The sequence below is a fragment of the Crocuta crocuta genome, unplaced genomic scaffold, assembly GCF_008692635.1.
Source record: "Crocuta crocuta isolate KB4526 unplaced genomic scaffold, BGI_CrCroc_1.0 scaffold228, whole genome shotgun sequence".
Lineage (NCBI taxonomy): Eukaryota > Metazoa > Chordata > Mammalia > Carnivora > Hyaenidae > Crocuta > Crocuta crocuta.
In genome coordinates, this window is record NW_027532820.1 from 1,466,914 (window position 1) to 1,487,553 (window position 20,640).

The window sequence follows — 20,640 nt, forward strand, 5'->3', positions numbered from 1 at the left end:
ATTTGGCTTCATTTGTCAGACACACTGACAGGTGTAGGTCAGGCAAATACTGACCAAACTGTTAAAAGAAAATGTTATTGTCAGTAACTGAGGAGTCTTACCAGCAGAAAGTCTTAAAAGGATTCAGATTATGCTTTTGGTCTTGAAGCCTCCTTTAGCGTGAAAATGAGCCTTGACATTGAAGGCTGTGTAGGGAAACAACACTTGGAGCATTTATCCCTGGGTTCAAGGGACAGAGGCAACTAGCTGTGTGCTGATACCTCCTCCATCAGGTTTTAGAGGTGCTTTGAGACGGAGCACACAGACACACTGGAGTGAAAGACTACCTTACAACGGAGAGGGCATAGGAGAGTATTTCCGTTGCAGACTGAGAATGCAAGTGGTAGGAAGATACATACGGTTTAGCAGCTCTTAGACTGTCTCATGACCTCTCTGGGGAGCTTAGAAATGCATATTCCCAGGCCCTCCTCTGGCAGTATGATTCCCCCGGTCTGGGGTGCAGGCCAGATCTCCTCATGATCTGCAGCTGTTCCTGCCTTTTTTTTTTTTTTTAAGAGAGAGTGCTAGTAGGAGAGAGGCAGAGGGAGAGAGAGAGGAGAATCCTAAGCAGGTTCCATACTCTGTGCAGAGCCCTACATGAGGCTCCATCCCATGACTCTGCGATCATGACCTGAGCTGAAATCAAGAGTTGGATGCTCAACTGACTGAGCCACCCGTGCACCCCTTATAATGTATTTTTAATGGAGATATGACTCACCTAAAAGTTACCACTTAGAAGTGTATAATTTTGTGCACCTGGGTGGCTCAGTCCATTAGGCATCTGACTCTTGGTTTCAGCTCAGGTCATGATCTCACGGTTCATGAATTTGAGCCCCATGTCGGGCTCCACACTAACAGTGCAGATCCTACTTGGGATTCTCTCTGTTCCCTCTCTCTGCCTCTACCTTGCTCGTGCTCTCTTTTTCTCTCAAAATAAATAAACTTTTAAAAAATGTACAATTTAGTGACTTGTAGTATATTTACTATGTTGTACAACTCTCACCACTGTCTAATTCCAGAACACTTCTATCATCCCCAAAAGAAACCCTTATGTGTTATTGGCAGTCAGTCCCAACTCTTCTTCTCTCTATGGACTTGCCTACTCTAGACATTTCATATGAATGGAATCCTACAATCTGTGGCTCTGGGTGTCCAGCTTTTTCATGTGTTTTCATTGTGTTTTCGAGGTTCATTCATATTGAAGCATGCAATAGTATTTCACTTCTTTTTGTGGCTGAATAATATTCTGTTGTGTATATATCACGCTTTGCTTATTTTTCAGTTGATTGACATTTCCAGATGTCAGGCTTTATTTATTTATTTTTAAGCTACTTTTTTTTTAAGTTTATTTTTATTTATTTTGAGAGCGAGAAGGTGAGCGCATGTGCAAGGGAGGGAGGGGCAGAGAGAGAGAGAGAGAGGTGAAATGCCAAGCACACTCCACACTGTCAGAGCAGAGCCCGATGCGGGGCTCCAACTCACGAACTGTGAGATCATGACCTGAGCGGAAGTCACAAATCGGACGCTTAACTGACTGAGCCACGCAGGTGCCCCTCACTTTTTATTTAAATCACTGTTTTTGTTTTAAGATTTGGGGAAAATCAGTTCTCCCACACCCACTGTGGTTTATGCATGTCCAGACTGTTTTTCTAGCAATGTTTAAAGCAGTAATATCCGAATTTCTTTTTGTAGGTGACTTTGATAGCAAAATTTCCGTGGACCCTGTATCACCTCCCTGTTGTATTATAAAAACCTCACCAGAGTTAATAGGAAGAATGTTATTAATGTTGGTGAGAGCTCCGTGGCATCCTGTATAGCTTTTAATATCATAAATGGATAATTAACTGATGCCCAGAATGAAATCTGCACGACACTCTATGATAAATAGGAACACTCTGAGAGGCGAGTAGCTGTCTCACTGAGCCCCTATCCGTGAAAACTACACTGGCTTCACCAGACCGGTTCCCCAAACGGCAGTGGAGGAAAGAGCAGGGAGGCAGGCGTGGGGAGGATTCTGGAGGAGCTGCCGTCCCCTCCCTTCCCTGGTGGCTTCTCTCTAGGCCCTGCTGGCTGGACCCCTCCCTCCTTCAGGTGCCCTCAGGCCCCCCTGTAAGAACTGTGCTCATACAGGAAAGATGTGATGTGGTCACTTCCTCCTTCCTACCACGGGAAAACATTGTATTTCTGTTTTAAAATCTTGACACTCTTGTGGGAAGATACTTGGTTTTTTGTTTGTTTGTTTCTAGAGACAGAGAGAATGAGAGAGAGCTCAAGTGCTCCAGCACAAGCCAGGGGAGGAGCAGAGAGAGAGAGGAGGCCAGCCAGGCGCTGCAGTATCAGTGCAGAGCCTGATGCAGGGTTCGAGCCCACCATCATGACCTGAGCTGACACCAAGAGTCGGACACACGCAACTAACTGAGGCACCAGGCACTCCAGAGATACTTATTTTTCAATTAATGATTTCACCTTTTTGTACGCCGAGGCTTTTAAGAAAAGTGTTCTCAGAGGTCAAGCTGGAACTTTAAGCTTAATGGATTCATGTAAAGGAATTAAAAAAAAATTTTTTTTAATGTTTATTTATTTTTGAGAAAGTGAGACAGAGTGTGAGTGGGGGAGGGGCAGAAAGAGAGGGAGACACAGAATCTGAAACAGGCTCCAGGCTCCTAGCTGTCAGCACAGAGCCCGACGCAGGGCTTGAACTCATAAACAGTGAGATCATGACCGGAGCTAAACTCAGATGCTTAACCAACTGAGTCACCCAGGTGCCCCAGCGTAAAGGAGTTTTAAAATAACACAGGGTTTTGATCTGGTAATGTCAGTCTGGCACAGTTACACTTTCTGTGGGCCTTTGACCAGAAGCATCTCACTAAAAAATATATTCATGTACTACCCAATATCTAGCTTTAGAATTTTGTCTAACATTTTAAATTGAATTAAAATTATCAGTACTAATTATTAGTACTAATTAAGCCCATCTGGTGAATGTTCCCATTGTTGTATTTTTATGGAAAGCAATTGAGTGAGAAAATGTGTTTTTATTAGTCATGCATTCATTATACCTCCTGGAAACCAGTCTGGATCACAAGGCCAAATTGCCCAGGAGGAAATAAAGAGCCTTGGATTGCGTAAAAATCACCAGAGGCCTTAGCTTTACCGTGTTGAAATGCCGCTTCCAGGCCAGTGCCCAGACAGTGGGCTTTGGTACTTTGGAGTGGTGCCCAGGAATCTACCTGTCTGACAAGGTCCCCCGGTTGACTGGAAAGGAGTCCCAGTGACCCACACTTGGGGAAATCGCTCCGTCTTGCAATCCCAGACCTATAAAGTGATAGTGAAGTTGTGGTAATTTTAAGTCCAAGAACTTTCAAGAAGCAAATTAGGCTGGGCCCGCCACCTACTTAAGGACCTTTAAACATCACAGGTGAAAAGGGAAGGGTCCTGGTGTTTTGGGAGACGCATTTTCCGTTCCTCTGTGAATTCAGAAATGGCGGCAGACTGATTACTGAGTAGGGGAGGTTCTTTGCCCTCTGAGTTCCAACCCCTGAAGCCCACTTGAACTTGCTTCTCAGAAAATGGCATCAGCTGTTTCTCTAAAGACCATGGGTTCAGTACTCAAAGCTATTCTCCCCGATGGGAATCGACTTCACTTCAGTACCGTATTGTTTAAGTGCTTCTTGTGACCTTCAACCTCAGAGTCCCTACATGGTTCTCCGTGCATTAGACACAATGGCCTTTGTCCCTTTTGGAAAAGCTCCGGCTTTCTGGGAAGTATAGGGAAATTGTTCTCTTCTGGGGAGAGCTGGATGCCAGGGCTGACAGTGACCCAAGCACAGCCCCGGGATGTTCTCCCTGAGGGCAGATGCCATGTCTTACTCCTCCTTGAGGCCACAGAGCATCCTGCACAAGGCCTGGCACGGGGTCGTAGCGCCAGGGAAACGGGCGGCCAGCTTGAAAGAAGGGGGTGGGCAGAGAGAGCAGCTGTTCATGGGAACAAGGCTACATCCCTGTGATTGGCCTGCGTGGAGGCTGAGAGCAGGCATGAAGGGGGCGCCGGGAGCGGCCACTGTCCCTGACGTCTGACGGCCCCTCTGCCAGATGCAGGACAGAAAGGCAGTGTCTTTCAGTCCAGCCAAATGGAGAGGCTCCAGAATTTTTTTTTAATTGTAATATAATTGACCAGAAGCTTTGTGGAACATTATGAGGGGGGCAATGAGTTCCTTCCTGTCTCTGAAAGGCCCTTCAGGACTCTTTTCCATAACCGGAGAGCCCTGAGCCTGGCTTCCGTACAGAGCTGGGCTTGGCGCACCTCAGTGGCTCAGTCGGTTGAGCATCCGACTCTTGAGTTTAGTTCAGATCATGATCCCAGGGCCGTGGAATCGAGCCCCACATTGGGCTCCGAGCTGATCGTGGAGCCTGCTTAAGATTCTCCCTCTCTCTCCCTCTCTCTCTCCCTCCGTGTGCTGCCTCTCCCCCACTTGTGCTCGCTCTCTCTCTAAAAAATTAAAAAAAAAAAAAAAAAGGGCAGGGCTTGCTGTCAGCGTCGCCATCCCCCGAGCCGCAGGGTGCCACGTGACTGGGTGGAGGGGGGCGGCCCGAGCCTCTGTGCTCCTCCCCAAACACACACGTTCGTGGACCAGTCTGTTCCCTTCCTGTCTTCTCAGCTCCCCCGTCCTACCTCCCTTCTTCTTTTTCTCTTCCTCCTTCTGGTCTCCCTCTCCTTGTTCCCGGGAGTTATATGCACGTCTTGAAGCCTCGCCCTCTGATTTCTCGCAGGAAGGGGGTGCCCGGGCCAGGAACTTGGGCAGCCCACCCTGTCACCTGGCAGATAAACTGTCCTGGGAGAGGGGATGGGAATCTCGGAACTTGAGAGAAATTCGGAAGAGGAAGTCCCTGGAGGGTCAGTGGAAAAGAAATGTGAATCTCCAATATCTCAATACTCCTTGAAACTCTAGTCAGAGAGTTACCTGGTCCCCATCAGGAGGGACGTGCCTGGCACTCCTGATGGGGACAAGGTGACTGCATCCCATAGCCCACCCATCGTGTTGGCGTGCTCCCATGGGTCTCCTCTTCCGAACCATGTCCGCCTGAGCAGTGTCCGTCTGTCCTCGTGCTGAGAGACCCAGAGCTCTGCAGGGACTTGCTATTGAAGTCATACATTGGAATCAGCTGCTTCGCTTCCTTTGCGCATCAGGTCAGGCACTGGCGTGTCGTAAAACCACCACCGCGCCGAGGCAGCCGCTTTGGTATCCACATGGTCCGTATTATTTTTCAGGTCTGAGGTGCCCCGTGGGGTTCCTGGGCTTTCCAGAACCACCTAGTTTTCCTTAGACAGCTGAGCCTCGGGGCTAGCCGTTTCCTCCGCTGGGTTTGCAGTCGCTGGGAGAGGTCCATCCTGCACGGTTCCAAAGCCAAGGTTGCTGTGGGTGTGCCAGGGCCAGCCCAAGAGCACCTCTGTGTAGAAGTTTCTGCTTTGGCATGAAGTTTATTTGTTTCAAGTAAAGTAACAACGCGTTTCTTCTTTGGGGACTTTTATTAAGCTCACTGCAGGTTCTTAGAGAGCCTGAAAAAGTGTCAGCTTGCGCTGGTATTTCTGTTTTGCTTACACACACACACACGCACACACGCACACACACACAGGAGATTGGCCTGTGGTCCGGATGAGAAGAGGTTGGTATGGGGTCTGAGTCCAGGTAGGTCTCAGGACTCTGTGCCGTCGCCCCCTCCCCTGGGTCCGGGATTCTGAAGGGCGTGTTGCAGCCACACACACCCCCGCCCTACTCGCGGGTGGACTCTATCAGGGATAAATAGTTCGGGTGTGGGCCCTCGATCTGTCATGGTGACTCACCGAGTGTGCATCCCTGTTCCCCCAGGCGACTTGGAGCTCCTCTTGGTGCTGACATGATGACAGTGTGCAGGCCGGCCAAGGGCAGCCACAGCCAGACTGAAAACCTGAGCTACAAATTGGCTGACAAGTAAGAGCTTTTCTCCCCCGAGAGTGTAGGATTTGGCCCGGATTCTCAGTTTCCTTCCTGTTTCTGTCCCCTTTACCTCCTCTCTGACCCCACTTCCTTGGACCGGGGAGGCATTCTTCTCCCTGTCATTGTGATGCGCCTCTTGTAAGTCGTCCCCTCTGCGGTGCTGCAGAACCGGAGACCAGAGTGGTCAAGGGAAGGTCTGACTGATGCCCAGCTGTCGAGAGGACGGTGGCGTGGCAGCTTCAGGCCTCTCCTCGCTATGCTTCCCAGCCCAGGACTTACTTTTCTAACTACTAGGACGCATGGATATATGAATTAGACTTGCACCTTATATCTTTATGCCTGCATCTGTCCGTAAAGCCAGCTCTGCCCATTTTATCTCAGCAGTGCTGTTTTCTGTGCAGACGGAGCTCTTTCCTCTGATTGTCTGTCTCACATTCTGCAGGCGGGCTGGCCACCGCTGGGCTGTTCAAAGCTCTGCACCCCAGGCCCGAGTCCCTTCCGGGGCCACAGAGTCCTGGAAACAGGACCTTGAGAAACTCTTGGGTGCAGCAACCGTGTGGAGAAGGCCCTCTGCCTCTGGTTTCATCATCCCTGCCTCTTGCTTGAGCTTCATAAATCCAGTGCAGTCTTCCAGCAAGCCATCCTTTCCCCCTTTCGGTTTTTAGGTAGGGCCTCCGTGCTTGTGAGGTCACTCCAGATGTTTGGGATCTTAGACAGTAACGGTAATCATGACAAAAACACTGCTTGCCCCGGGGCACCTGGATGGCTCAGTTGGTTAACTGCCGACTTCGGCTCAGGTCATGATCTTGCAGTTCGTGAGTTCAAGCCCTGCAGTGGGCTCTGTGCTGACAGCTCACAGCCTGGACCCTGCTTCAGATTCTGTGCCTCCCTCTCTCTCTGCCCCTCCCCTGCTCGCACTCTGTCTCTCTCTCTCTCTCAAAAATAAATAAACTTTAAAAAAATTTTTAAAAGCACTGCTTGCTGTTTAGTAATATCACGACCTACACTGTGTGCTATACTGTGGGAATATTACAAATATTAACTCATCCATTCATTGTTTTTCTAAATATTTATTGACTACCTACTGTGTACTAGGCACAGCAAAAGAGATGAATTTGGCCTCTGCACCAGTCAAGTTCCAATCTAGAGAAGGGAGGGAGGGTTATTATTTTAAAATGAAAAAAAAAGGGAGGTGTCTGGGTGGCTCAGTCCGTTAAGCGTCCGACTTCAGCTCAGGTCATGATCTCACGGTTCATGGGTTCGAGCCCCACATTGGGCTCTGTGCTGACAGCCAGCTCGGACCCTGGAGCCTGTTTCAGATTCTATGTCTCCTTCTCTCTGACCCTCTGCTGCTCACGCTGTCTCTCTCTCTCTCTCTCTCAGAAATTAAAAAAAGAAAAAAAAAAGGGGGTGCTTGGGTGACTCAGTTGGCTAAGTGTCTGACTTTGGCTCAGGTCATGATCTCACGGTTCATGAATTTGAGCCCCATGTCAGGCTCAAATGAACCCCACATGGGGTTCTGTGCTGACAGCTCAGAGCCTGGAGCCTGCCCTGATTCTGTGTCTCCCTCTCTCTCTGCCCCTCCCCCACTCATGCTCTGTCTGTCCCTGTCTCTCAAAAATGAATAAACGTTAAGAAATTAATAAAATGAAAAAATAAAATGAAATTTAAAAAATGGAGCCAAGATTCACACTGAGGTCCCTCTGACTTGAAAGCCATATTTATCTGCTGTCAATGGTATTTAACAGTACATATGACATTAATGATTATTATTCTATCATCCACTGTCTTTTTTCTTGAAGTTTATTTATTTTTGAGAGAGACAGAGACAGTGTGAGTCAGGGAGGGGCAGAGAGAGGGAGAAAGAGAATCCCAAGCAGGTTCCCTGACACCAGCGCAGAGCCCCATGCCGGGCTCGAACTCATGAAGCTGTGAGATCATGACCTGAGCCAACACTGAGTCAATGCCCAACCAACTGAGCCACCCAGACGTCCCTATCATCCACTGTCTTTACACATGAACTAACCTGAATTCTTCTCTCTAAATATATGTCTGTCCTGTCTCTTCTTTCTTCCAGCACTATGAGAGCAAGGGCTTTCACTTCTGCCCTTTGAACTCTCAGTAAAATGTCAACAAACTGAATCTGCTTTTGCTTCTGACGGAAATCTGAATTCACGATAATGTCTTCAGTGGTGACAGAGCAATTAAAAAAATATGTTTCTCTTTTGTAAGCACCCTCTCATGCAGGCTGATCATTTATTTAAATCAGGAATTCTGCTTTGATAGCTGTATTTAAAATATGAAAATGTGTTTGCATTTGCACAAGTTTCTAATGCCGTGTAACCATGAGAAGCAACACAGTTTACGTGTTAATGTCCCAATGGAGGGAGAAGTCTTCATGTAAACAACTATTAGTCTGAGCAGAAAGCTAAATAGTAACGGGATGCATTAAATTGCTAATTATTCGTCCCTCACTGTGAACCTCAACTGGAGTTTCAGAATTTCTGTAAGATCCACCTATTTCAGATCCACCTATTCAAAAAGTGTGTACCATGAAGTTGGTCCATGTGTGCTTGCTAATCTTGGCATGTCCAAGGTCACTCTGCTTAGTTGTAACCTTTGCTGATGGAAGAATGTTTTGTACTCAAAAACACGGATACTCCCATTCTCATCAGACTAGCTTAAAAATGTTTTTCTGCTTTTCTTTCAAAATAATTTTTAACGTTCATTTATTTATTTATTTATTTAATATTTCTTTATTTATTTTTGAGAGAGAGAGTGAGCAGAGAAGGGGCAGAGAGAGAGAATCTGGAGCAGGCTCTGCACTGTCCTCACAGAGCCCACTGATGCGGGGCTCGATCCCACGAACAGTGAGTTCATGAACTGAGCCGAAATCAAGAGTCTGACGCTTAATGGACCGAGCCACCCGGGCACCCCAACAAAGTGATTTTTTTTGAAGTGGTGGTTTCAGTGTTTGTGGCTTACAACTAGCTTATAACATTGATGTCTTAAGTTTTAGCCAATCTGTACGAGCAGCCAGGAAGGATAACCAAGAACCCCTCACCCAGTGTTTGTCTTTCTTGTCCAGGGTCAAAGTGGAAGGTCCAGAGGTTGGGGAGGACCCTCCAAGGCCACGTGGGTCCTCCTTTCCTTCCCCGGAGACTGATCAGGATTCACCTCCCAGAAGGAGCTCACTGGAAAGTCTCAATAACCTGATACTGGAGTCAAGAGGGGACTGTTTTCAACAGAACATGTTCAGCTCAAATATGATCATCAGCGACCCAGCTTCGGATCTCAGCGCTAAAGAAGCCGGCAAGGCCGGCGAGCGGCAGCCCGGCGGCGTCGAGCACCCCTGCCCTCCCACCCGAGGGGGGGCCCAGCCCAAGCGCCTCAGCATTAAGGACAAGATATCGGAATGGGAAGGGAGAAAGGAGCTGCCCACGCCTGCCCCCGGCAGGAAAGCAGACGCGCAGGGGGATTACCTGACGTCCTGTGTGATGGGGAGGAGGGGCAGCGACGGTGTGAGAGCGTGGGCCACGGAGCCTCAGGATGGAGCCAGGCCGGACGCAGAGAGCAAGGAGAGTGAGAGGCCTCCGGGGGGCGGGACNCCAGCCACCGGGGACCTGTTACTCCCCGCACTGCCTGCCAGACAAGGCCGAGGAGGGGCCCGCCCTTGCTGAGAACCGAGGGGGTGTGCGGGGCTCCGACTTCAGGTCCCACCACGGGGACCCCGAGGCCAGGGAGCCCGCCCTCGACGCTGCAGAGGAAAGGAGAGGCTCGTGCAGGCCCTGCGACCGGAGCCCGGAGAGTGTGGACAGGGGCTCCGAGGGCCCCCCTGCCAAACCCTCCATCAACCCCCTGCCCAAACCCCGGAGAACGTTCAAACACGACGGAGAAGGGGACAAGGAAGGGAACCCAGGCTCCAGGAAGGATAAGAGGCACCTGCCTCCTCTGCCCTCTCTACCTCCCCCGCCCCTGCCCTCCTCTCCCCCGCCCTCCTCTGTGAACAGAAGACTGTGGACCGGAAGACCGAAACCCAGTGCTGACCACAGGTGGGTGACAGGTGGCTGTCTGCTCCAGTAGCGTACGCTGCGTCACGACTGCTGTGAGCCTCGGTGTTTGTTTCATTACACCGATGGGTGTTGTACTTGGCCAAGACCGTTCATGGCTTGAGATAGTTTATTGATGAAACCTGGAGACGTGATCGCTGATGCACGTGTTTTGCGTTCTCTGTCCTCAAAAAGGAGTATTTACTTTGAAAAATTATCTTTTGGATGTGATAAGCCCTCGTCATTCTGACACTCACCAAGGGTTCAACGAAAACTCGTGTTAACCTTGGCAATCGACTAATTGGCGCTAACAACTCATTCTGCCCCCACCCTCCCCAGCTAGTGCATGGTGCCTTAAATCTCCACTGGCTCATTTCTTCTTGGTATGAGCTCTAGAAACACACAGCCCGGGTCTACCTTGGCCCTGTCACAGTCTATCTGTGTGACCTTGAACAAGTTATTTAACCTCCCAAAACCTCAGTTTCCTCATTTATACATGCTACAAGATGCACACACTAAATACAGTAAAACCTTGGATTGCGAGTAACTTGTTCCCCGAGTGCTCCGCAGGACAAGCAAACGTTCCTAATAAACTGTAACTTGATAAACGAGCAATGTCTTGCAATACCAGTAGTATGTGATGCTGAATGTCACCTGAACACAACTGAGCCAGTGGTTTTCTCTCTCTCTGTCCCTCTCTGTCTCTCTCTGCCTCTGTCTCTCTGTCTCTCTCTCTCTCTGGGGGATTGTGAGCATCCATCACTCGGATGCTCCATCTCAGGCCACAGTGTTTGGCAGAAATCAGTGATTTTTCAGAAAGTTGGAAGGTGCCCACACCCGGCACTAGTGTCTTTTTTGTCACTTCAAAACACCTAGGGACAGTCCTTTGCTTTTCATACAAGAGTGAGCTTAGGAAGGCTTTGCTTCCTTCTAGGTCAGGCTGCCTGCAGATAGAGACCTTTCCTCTGCTGCTTCATTGCCGGTTACATTACATACAGTCTATGACAAGAGTTTATTAACACTGTCCTGGAGTCAGCATCTGTTAGTGATAGTGAAAGTCGTCCCACACAACAACCCTCCTCTCCCTTGTCTCCCTGACACCAGCCACGAAGGTTTTCAAAGGCAAGTGCAGGGTACTGTGTTTTCTTTATAGTTTGTATTTCGTTTATTATTTTGTATTATAGTACAGTATTGTAATCATTTTTATATGAATATTTTTGGGTTGTGGAATGACTCCTCTGAGTTTCCATGATCTCCTAAGGAGAAATTCGCTTTGACACACAAGTACTTTGGATTACAAGCATGTTTCCAGAACGAATTACTCTCGCAAACCAAGATATTACCATATTTTATAATGTTAAAATAATACATGAGATAACAGAGCATGTGAATGCTTGAAGTTAAAATCTGTGCTTTGAAAACCGTTCCTTTTCTGCTTCGAGAACTAATATCTAGTTCATTTCTGTAATGTGCTAACTGGTTTGATACCCACTAATCCAGAAACCAGCTACGGTACAAAACTCAAAACCGGTGTGCCTACAGTGGTCACCTCTTCTTCACCTCCTATATTCCCCTTGACTCACTGTAGTTGGGCTTTTGTCACTTGTCCTGAAACTGCTCTTGACCCAAGGCCACCTGTGAGCCCCATCTCACTAAATCCAACTTCGCGTTCTCTGTTCCCTTCTTATGTGACATCTCTTGGCATTTGAGGAACGACTCCGCTCCCTCCACCTGAAACACTGTGCTCCCTGGGCTTCTAGGTCACTGCGTCCCTGGTGGTCCTGCGTCACAGGGTCCGCTCAGCTCCGCCCTCCTCTCTCCCTGGGAGTGGGAGCGGCACCCCCCGACGCGCCACCCCGAGGTCAGAGCTGGCGCTTCTCTCCGCCGTCTACAGCACCCCCTGCACGATCTCATTCAGTCCCATGGCTTCAAATGTCAGTTACACGCTTGTGATCCTTACATGCTTGTGACCCCCAGATGTGTCTTTCCAGCCCTGCCTCCCCCTTCTCGTGAAGGTTTGCGCGGTCATGTCCTGCGCGGGTCGCCATTTGGTTTTCTGACAGTTTGGACTGAATGTGTCTAAACCTAAATCCCCATCCAGGCCACTGCTAACCGTCTCCTCCCCAGATAATTGGCATCTTCTGAAAGGCATCACCCTTCGTTGCACTGGGGGCCAGAAACCTAGGAGTGATTTGTGATTCCTCTCTTTGTCACACACCCCTCATCGAATTCATCAGCAAGCTCTTCGGTTGTAGTTTTAAACGTCATCTTGCGTCTGACTCCATCTGCTCCCCTGCTACCTACCACCTTATTGCTTATCTTTCATCTGCCCCCAACCCCAATATATTCCTGCTTAGCAGCCAGAGGAGTTTTCTAGAAATATGTGCAGTCATGTCACTCTCTACTCAGCATGGTCTGGCAGGTAGGATTGCTTCACTGTAAGAAACATAATTTCTTATGTTCTCTTCCAGCAGAAAACGTTTGCATATCTGGGGGAGGTAGATATAAATTATGTGCTTTAAAAAAAGAAATTTACTTCGGATATCATGGACGTCTTTCAGTGCTGCCACTTTTTTTTCACCTTCCTGTTTTGACCGCTACATCCCTTACCTCATGTGGATAAACCATATTTTATTTCACCATTCCTCCGCTGGCAGGTGCTTGGGTTGTTTCCAGTTTACATCCAGTGCTGGGATGAGTAGTATATAGCATTAGAGAAGACTCGAGAGCCAGAGAACTTACTAGATCTGCTACTTACTAGCTGTGTGACCTCGTACAAGCTACTAAATTTGTCTTGGCCTCATTTTATTTATGTTGTAAAATAGCGATAACTCTAGAAACCGCTTCATAGCTTTGTTGTGAAGATTGGATGAATAAATATGTATAAACGTAAATAAAAATAGAACCTGGTATATGGTAAATGCTTAATAAATGTCAGCTGCTATTATTTTTTTCTGGTTCTATTCTGTTTGATTAGAGTAGCTATTTCTATTTCAGTACCAAACTGCTTTAATTATTTTAACCTCATAATATGTTGAATATCTGGTAGAGCTTACAGAAATTTCTTACCATTCCTAATAATCAGTTGATTCTCTTTGACATTTTAAATACACTATTTTGTCATACACCCAAAAAAGTGACCAACTGTTCACCTTTATAGTAATTATAACCACCTTATTTGTTTCCTTATTATCCTCTTTTTTCAAAAATATCCCGACTATTCTTGCATGTAGCGTTCTAAATGTTCTATATGTCACTATCAAATTTCACACACACAAAATGTTAGTTTATTTTATTAATTTTTTTAAATGTGTATTTATTTTTGAGAGAGAGAGGGACAGCACGTGAGCGGGGAAGGGGCCGAGAGAGGGAGACACAGAATCCAAAGCAGCCTCCAGGCTCTGAGCGGTCAGCACAGAACCTGACACCGGGCTCGAACTCACAGATAGTGAGATCATGACCTGAGCCAAAGCCTCCCGCTTAACCGCCTGAGCCACAGGGGCACCCCCAGTTTATTTACTTATTTTTTAATGTTCGTTCGTTTTTGAGCACAGAGCCTGACACAGGGCTCAAACTCACAAATGTGTGACCTGAGCCAAAATCAGACACGTAACTACCTCAGCCACCCAGACGCCCCTGTATGTTATTCTCTTAAAAGACCCCTTAAAGAAATTTTGTATTGTTTTAATAGTTTGTCAGTTGATTCTCTTGGATCTTCTATGTATACAATATTGTCTGCAAAGAGTTATCACTTTGCCTTTTCTTTTAAACATCTCTGAATTTTTTTCTCTTAGTCACACTGGCTACTGCTTTCAGAGCCGTGTTAAGTAACAGTGCTGATGATGGGGGATAGCCTTAGGTCTTCCCTAACTGTAAAGGTGACACTGCTGGTATTCGGCTCACAGGCACCCTTGCTTCAGATTCTTGTTTATGTAATCAAGGTGTTTTCATCTATACTTCCTTTTTTACTAAGAGCTTCAAAAATTAGAATTGAACGTTAGATTTTGTCAGATTACTTTCAGTAGCTTTGTGTGATCATATGGCTCCCATCCTTTGACCTATGAGCAATGACTTTATATCCTAATAGTAACCCATTCTTACATTTTGGGGATGAACTCCCATTTGGTCCTGGTTTGTCATTCTATTTAAGATTTTTGTATCAGTATTCCATAAATAGGACCAGTCTTCACCAGACTTTAGTGTCCTCAGTATGTAGGATCTATAGAAGAACTTAGAGCTTCCTTGCTTATTTTCTGAGCAAGCTCATACCTGTCTCCAGTTCCAAATCCTTTCCCAAACCAGTGCCAAAGCCCAGGTGTCTGAGTACTCTGGTGACCTCTCGGCTCATGCCCGCAGTGTGTTGTGACAAAAGCTCTTCTGTGCCCTTTCTGGGCTGTTCCTCCCAAAAGGGTCCCTCCCTTGGGGCGCCTGGGTGGCTCAGTCGGTTAAGTGTCCAACTTTGACTCAGGTCATGATCTCACAGTTTGTGGGTTCAAGCCCCATGTCCGGCTCTGTGCTGACAGCTCGGAGCCTGGAGCCTGCTTTGGATTCTGTGTGTGTGTCTCTCTCTCTGCTCCTCCCTCACTTGCTCTCTGTCTCTATCTCTCAAAATATAAATAACATTAAAAAAAAAAAAAAAAGGCCCCCTCTCTCCCAGGGGCAGGTTGGTTGGTTCTGGGAAATCGGAGTCTTTCCTCTGTGTCCTCACTGGGCAGACAGATCAACCTGGTGAACAGTTATTCCCATTATCTTTTCTCTCGTAGCTACCATCTGCTCTTTTCAGCCTTCCAGCATTCTCTTTAAAACCAGCTAAAGTTACTTAGTTTCAGTCCAAAGATGAAATTTTTCTTGGCCAGTTTGATTATGGTTGCATCAGCTGTGTTTGAGAATTTTGGCTTTGGATTTTTTCCTTTTGTTTAAAATAGTACAATGGGGGTGATCAGGGCAAAATGTTCACTTTCTACTTAAAAAAATAATAATAAAATGTGCTCTTTATTGTGGTCCTATCTCTTAAAAAAAATAAAAGAGAGGCTCAACCCAGAATTTGGCTGACTTACTGTCCTCTCTGAGGCGGGAGAGCCAAGCCAAGGCTGAAGAAAGAAATGATTAAGGAGTTTGAGGTTAGGAGGGTTTAGAATTACATGGCCAGGCTGTGCGCTTCAGAGAACGTATGCGGCTTGTTTTCATAGGCCGACGAGCCCACTCCTGCGGGAGCCAAACCAGTGGACCGAGATTCTCAGTTTGAGAAAATGTCTTTTTTCTTGACATTCTCTTTTTTTTTTCTCTCTCTCTCTCTATCCCTTCTCCTGTGTTCTGTGTTCTCTCCCATTCCTCCTTTCTTCATTTCTCTAAAGCCCCAGGAAATTAAATGCAAGGACTTATGCCTTCAATCCTGAAATGGGAAATGAGAAACCCTTAACTGTCAGGAAATTGCAAAGATAAGGCTCCTACAGCACCATTACCTCGGTTGTGTGTGGCATGTGGCGGGACCGAATAACTCTGGCAGGAAGGCCTGAAGGCCTACGTGCAACAAGGAAAGTGACTATTTTTTAAGTGTAGGCAGCATCCTGAATTGACGTGTATCTGTATCCCCAAAATGTTTTAACTGGAATGCAATTTTTTTTAAGTTTGTTTACTTGAGAGAGAGAGAGAAAGAGCATTCACAGATGAGTGGGGGAAGGGCAGAGAGAAAGGGAAAGAGAGAATCCCCCAAACAGGCTCCACACTGTCAGCACAGCGCCTGATGCGGGCCTCAAACTCACAAATCATGAGATCATGACCTGAGCAGAAATCAAGAGTCAGATGTTTAACTGACNTTTGAGCTGTAGAAACCAAGAGGTCTCACGTAAAGAAAGTCTCCAGAAAGGGATTAGGTTTTACCAGAAACTCACTAGTGACCTTCAGGGAGCAGCGTCACAAAAGGGATGCATACAGAGGCCAGGCTGAGAAGATAAAGAAGGAAGGCCAGTGGGCTCCTNCCTGGAATGCAGATTTTTAATTTCAGTTTAATTTCATCCCATGATGGAGTTTTTAAATCCTTACGAAGCCAAATAACTATGTTGACCAAAATTTCAACTTTTCAACATTATTCTGGCATAGCATAGATTCAGCCTTTCCTCGGGGCTTTAGCGTACAACTTGCAGAACTTTTTGAGGGCAGGAAGCCTGGGTCTTTATATGGCTACCAAGTCATACACCTTCTGTGTGTCATCATTTCCATCTTCTGTAGGACTGGTAGGGGTCCCCAGTCATCTGGCTGGCCAGCAGCCCTCACCCAGTGCCTGTGTTCACTTACCAGACATATGGTGGTCTGTCCCTGTCATTACGAGTCTGTTCCAGTCAACATGACATCCGTGAGGCAGTTCTCATTGCCATGCCTAAAAACGGAGTGTTTCAAATCTCCAAAGGGGCAAATTGTTTAATTTGACAGAGCGAAAGTTACTTTGAAAGCATCAGACAAGCTTGATTTTATAAATTCTCTATTTAATGTCAGTTGCATTAGAAAACAAAGAGATAAGAATAAAGAGTACAGGGACGCCTGGGTGGCCCAGTTGGTTGAGCGTCCAACTTTGGCTTAGGTCATCTCGCAGTGTGTGAGTTCGAGCCCCACGTTGGGCTCTGGGCTGACAGCCTGGAGCCTGCTTTGGATTCTGTGTCTCCCTCTCTCTATCCGTTGCCCACTCACACTCTGTCTCTCTCTCTCTCTCAAAAGTAAATAAACATTTTTTAAAAATGTTGATACAGGATCAACAGTGAACCCAATGTGGGGCTCAAAGCCATGAACCACGAGATCATGACCTGAGATGAAGTTTGATGCTTAACTGATTGAGCCACCCAGGCACCCCTATAATTTTTTTAAGAGAAAGAATGTGCCTGTGCAAGCAGGCAGAGGGGCAGAGGGAGAGGGAATCCCAAGCAGACTCCATGCACCAGCACAGAGCCCAACATGGGACTCAATCCAAGGACCGTGAGATTCTGACCTGAGCCACCCAGGCGCCCCATGTCATGTCTTATTTCCCAGTGGGAGTGGAAATGGTTGGACGCTAGACATAATGGTGAATAGAGATGGTTTCTCTACTAGCGTTTTCACTTTAGATTCGGGATAGCGATAAGCAGAAACCCAACATGCGTAGCAGTAGCACTTGATGGAGGTGTGAGCTGAGCTAACATAAGCATTCTCCCACTTAGCCTCCACTCTCATCACCTGATGGTGTGCTCGCCCTTCCCGAAAGTTGGTGGGATGTGGGGAAGAGCTGCATGTGGTCACTGGAGACGGAGGCAAGAAGAGAATCTGTGGCAACTCAAGGTGGCTGTGAAATGTGTCCAAAACAACTGGCTAAAAATTAACTCTTAAGAAAACCGACTTCAGCTCAGGTCATGATCTCATGGTTCGTGAGTTCAAGCCCCGCATCAGGCTCTGTGCTGACAGTTAGCTCAGAGCCTGGAGCCTGTTTCAGATTTTGTATCTCCCTCTCTCTCTGACCCTCCCCTGCTCATGCTGTTTCTCTCTGTCTCTCAGAAATAAATAAAACATTAAAAAAATTTGTTTTAATAAATAAAATAAAATATTCATTTATTTAGGGCCAACATCGGCTCAGGCCATGATCTCGTGGTTCATGGGTTCAAACCCTGAATCCGGCTCTGTGCTAACAGCCCAGAGCCTGGAGCCTGCTTCAGATTCTGTGTCTCCCTCTCTCTCCCCCTCTCCTGCTTGTGCTCTCTCGCTGTCTCTCAAAAATAAATACACATTAAAAAAATGTAAATATTCATTCACGTATTCAACCAGCAAACATTTATCCTGCACCTGTGTAGTATTAGAACATAACAGTGAACTAAATGAACTGAGTCCTGGCCTCATGGACCTTACGGACTAGTAACAGAAGCACACAACTAGGCAGTTATGTACCTGTAACCACGCTCAGTGCCGCGAGGAAGCCCATGGCGCTTTGGGAATGTTCCGCAGGGGTATTTATCTAGCCTGTCATGGAAACAGGGCCAGATCGGGGAGGAAGTGGCGCTCAGACTGAGGCCTGAGATTCCCAGGCACAAAGGAAGGTGGGAAATGGATTCAGTTTGAGAAACAAGTGAATGTCCCAGAGCAAGAAAGACTAGCGTGCAGGAGGCCCTGAAAGGCAGGGGTGTGGCCAGAGGAATCAGGAAGGGTGTGAGCTGAGGCCTCCGGGTCCTCTGGAGCCTGCTTCCGAATAGTCCCACACACCAGGGAAGGATTTTAAGAGGGGAGAGACCCGACCGGATTTGCATTTGCGAAAAGTTCACCAGACAGGGTGGGTAACTGTGGGGTGGGAGGAGGTGTGAGGCGGTAGGGGGTAAGGGGGGGTGGGGGGNNNAGGGGTGGGGGGGGTGCAGCCTGGGGTGTTGCTGCTGTGGGGGCTGAGAGAAGCGGGGAATACTGGGAATACTTTGCCAGCAGAACTCTGGTGAATTGGTTAGATGCAAGTGTCAATGGAGAAGGGGGTTTGGACAGGACTCCCAGGTGTAAGGCATGAGCGTTCGGACAGAGGGCGAAGGTGTTTGCTGAGAAGCTGGTCCTCATGGTGGTGGGGGGGGAACTAGAAGGATGCGTTAGTTTGGGATTTATTGATTTTGAGATTCCCACGGGTCATTCGAATGGAGATGTGGGATGAGCTCTTAACTTAGTATTTCATTTACAAAAACACGGAAAAGTCACAGGTAACCTTCAGAATACTACTTGAGGGGCGCCTGAGTGGCTCAGTCGGTTAAGCGTCCGGCTTCGGCTCAGGTTATGATCTCGCGGTTTGTGGGTTCAAGCCCTGCGTCAGGCTCGGTGCTGACTGCCAGCTCAGAGGCTGGAGCCTGTTTCAGGTTCTGTGTTTCCCTCTCTCTCTGACCCTCCCCTGTTCACGCTGTCTCTCTCTCTCTCTCAGAAAGAAATAAAAAACATTAAAAAAGAAACTGGGATATTACATAAGTTGTAACCCACTTCAGGAAGCTTCAGTGGACGAATTGGATCATTCCGGCATCTCTAAAACTAAAAAGTACCACAGTCACATGATAATTTGAAGGCCGAGGAAGCAAACTCAGGCTGGGAGGAGGTTATGCCCCTTCACCAGGCTGTGGGCTCCCCGAAGGCCAGGACTTCTGGCCTTTGCTTCTCCGCTAGCTGTGAGCTCAGCTCAGCCTCCAGAAGGTGCGCATTAAACATATGGGCTGGATGTGGAACGAATGTGGAAGTGTTTAAACAAGAAAAAAGCCAATTTGGATGTGGTTATCATTAGCCTTTTGAAATTTCCTATTTCTCAAAGTTAATATGTAAATAAAGGTTTTAAGACCTTTTTGTGACCACAGCTTTCCTCCTGCGTTGACTTAACTTCCATGCTGTGCTTAGTGCCTGTGCTGTTGAGAGCACCAGACACTGACCAGACTTCCTGGCTTCTGACCCTGGCTCTGCCCCTTTCTCCCTGTGTGACCTTGAGCAATTTATCTGAACTCTCTCTCTCTCTGTTTCCTTTTTTAAGTTTATTCATTTATTTTGAGAGAAAGAAAGTTTGCACACACAAGTAGGGGAGGGGCAGAGAGAGAGAATCCTAAGCAGGCTCCGTACCGCCAGTGAGGACCCCAGTGTGGGGCTGGAACTCATGAACTTCGAGATCGTGACCTGAGCCGAAGTCAGATGCTTAACCGACTGAGTCACCCAGGTGCCCCTGTGTCTGTTTCCTCATATACATACATGTATAATAATAGCAATTCTTTACAAGGGTGTTGCAAAGTTTGAATGCGCTAATCCGAGTTAAGACTTAATACTCAATAAGTGTCAAGTGAATGATTCTGTGGCGTCTGAATAATTTGCACCTTCCCTACCACATCTAGGCAGTGTGCGTGCGGGGGCTCAAGCTACCAGGATCCGTGTAGCCCAGTGGAGGAAACCCAGGAGCTGTGTGGCCCACTCTAGGCCAGTAACTTTGCTCTGTTCTGGGCCGCAGACCACCACATGTCCGTCCATCCCCAAGCAGCTGCCTGGCTCATAGCAGCCTGGGCTAAGGGCGTCCCCGCCTGGGGAGTGTTCACTGGGGGCTCACAGCACAGTGCCATCCCGTCTGTAGAGAAGATAGCTCAGACCTGCTTCCCAAGCCCCTAGAGCACATCTATGAGAGCTCCGAAGCTCAGTCCTTCCTCTCCTGTCTGGACGCCTCAAGGGGAGGAAGAAAGGGCTCATGGAGAGCTAGCCCTTCCCTGGCTGCTTGAGCTTCTTTGAGTGCTTCAGGCACCTCAGGGCGCAGGTGACAGTTCTAGCCTCATGGCCTGACTGAAGGCCCTGGGGACCCAGGCTGGAAGCTGGAAGCTCAGTCCTTCTTTGTGTTCCTGCCCTAAATGCTGAGTTCAGGTTCATAAGGGAGGGGATGGTGAGGTGGAGACTACGGGTGATGAATTCAGATGTAGAGATACTCAAGTTTAGAGACTAAAGGGGAAAAAACTTGGGAACCGCCCAAAGCCCAGAAAGAGGGAGAGAAAGAGGAAGAGAGCTACCAGCAAAGACACAGGAAGTTGTCTGAGAAGGGGAAGTGGCCTGGGGCCAGCCTGGCACCCAGCTCCTCAAGT

At 47.7% G+C, this 20,640-nt stretch overlaps 1 protein-coding gene across 1 annotated transcript in view; it reads left to right on the forward strand.

Moving 5' to 3' along the window:
- The first annotated feature begins 5,709 nt into the window (after positions 1 to 5,709).
- DENND2A (DENN domain containing 2A) overlaps positions 5,710 to 20,640 on the forward strand; it is an 82,203-nt gene continuing 67,272 nt past the window's right edge. The window contains 4 exon segments of the mRNA XM_077781073.1: positions 5,710 to 5,726; positions 5,907 to 6,008; positions 9,103 to 9,617; positions 9,619 to 10,066. Of these exon segments, the coding sequence (XP_077637199.1) occupies positions 5,710 to 5,726; positions 5,907 to 6,008; positions 9,103 to 9,617; positions 9,619 to 10,066 (1,082 nt within the window).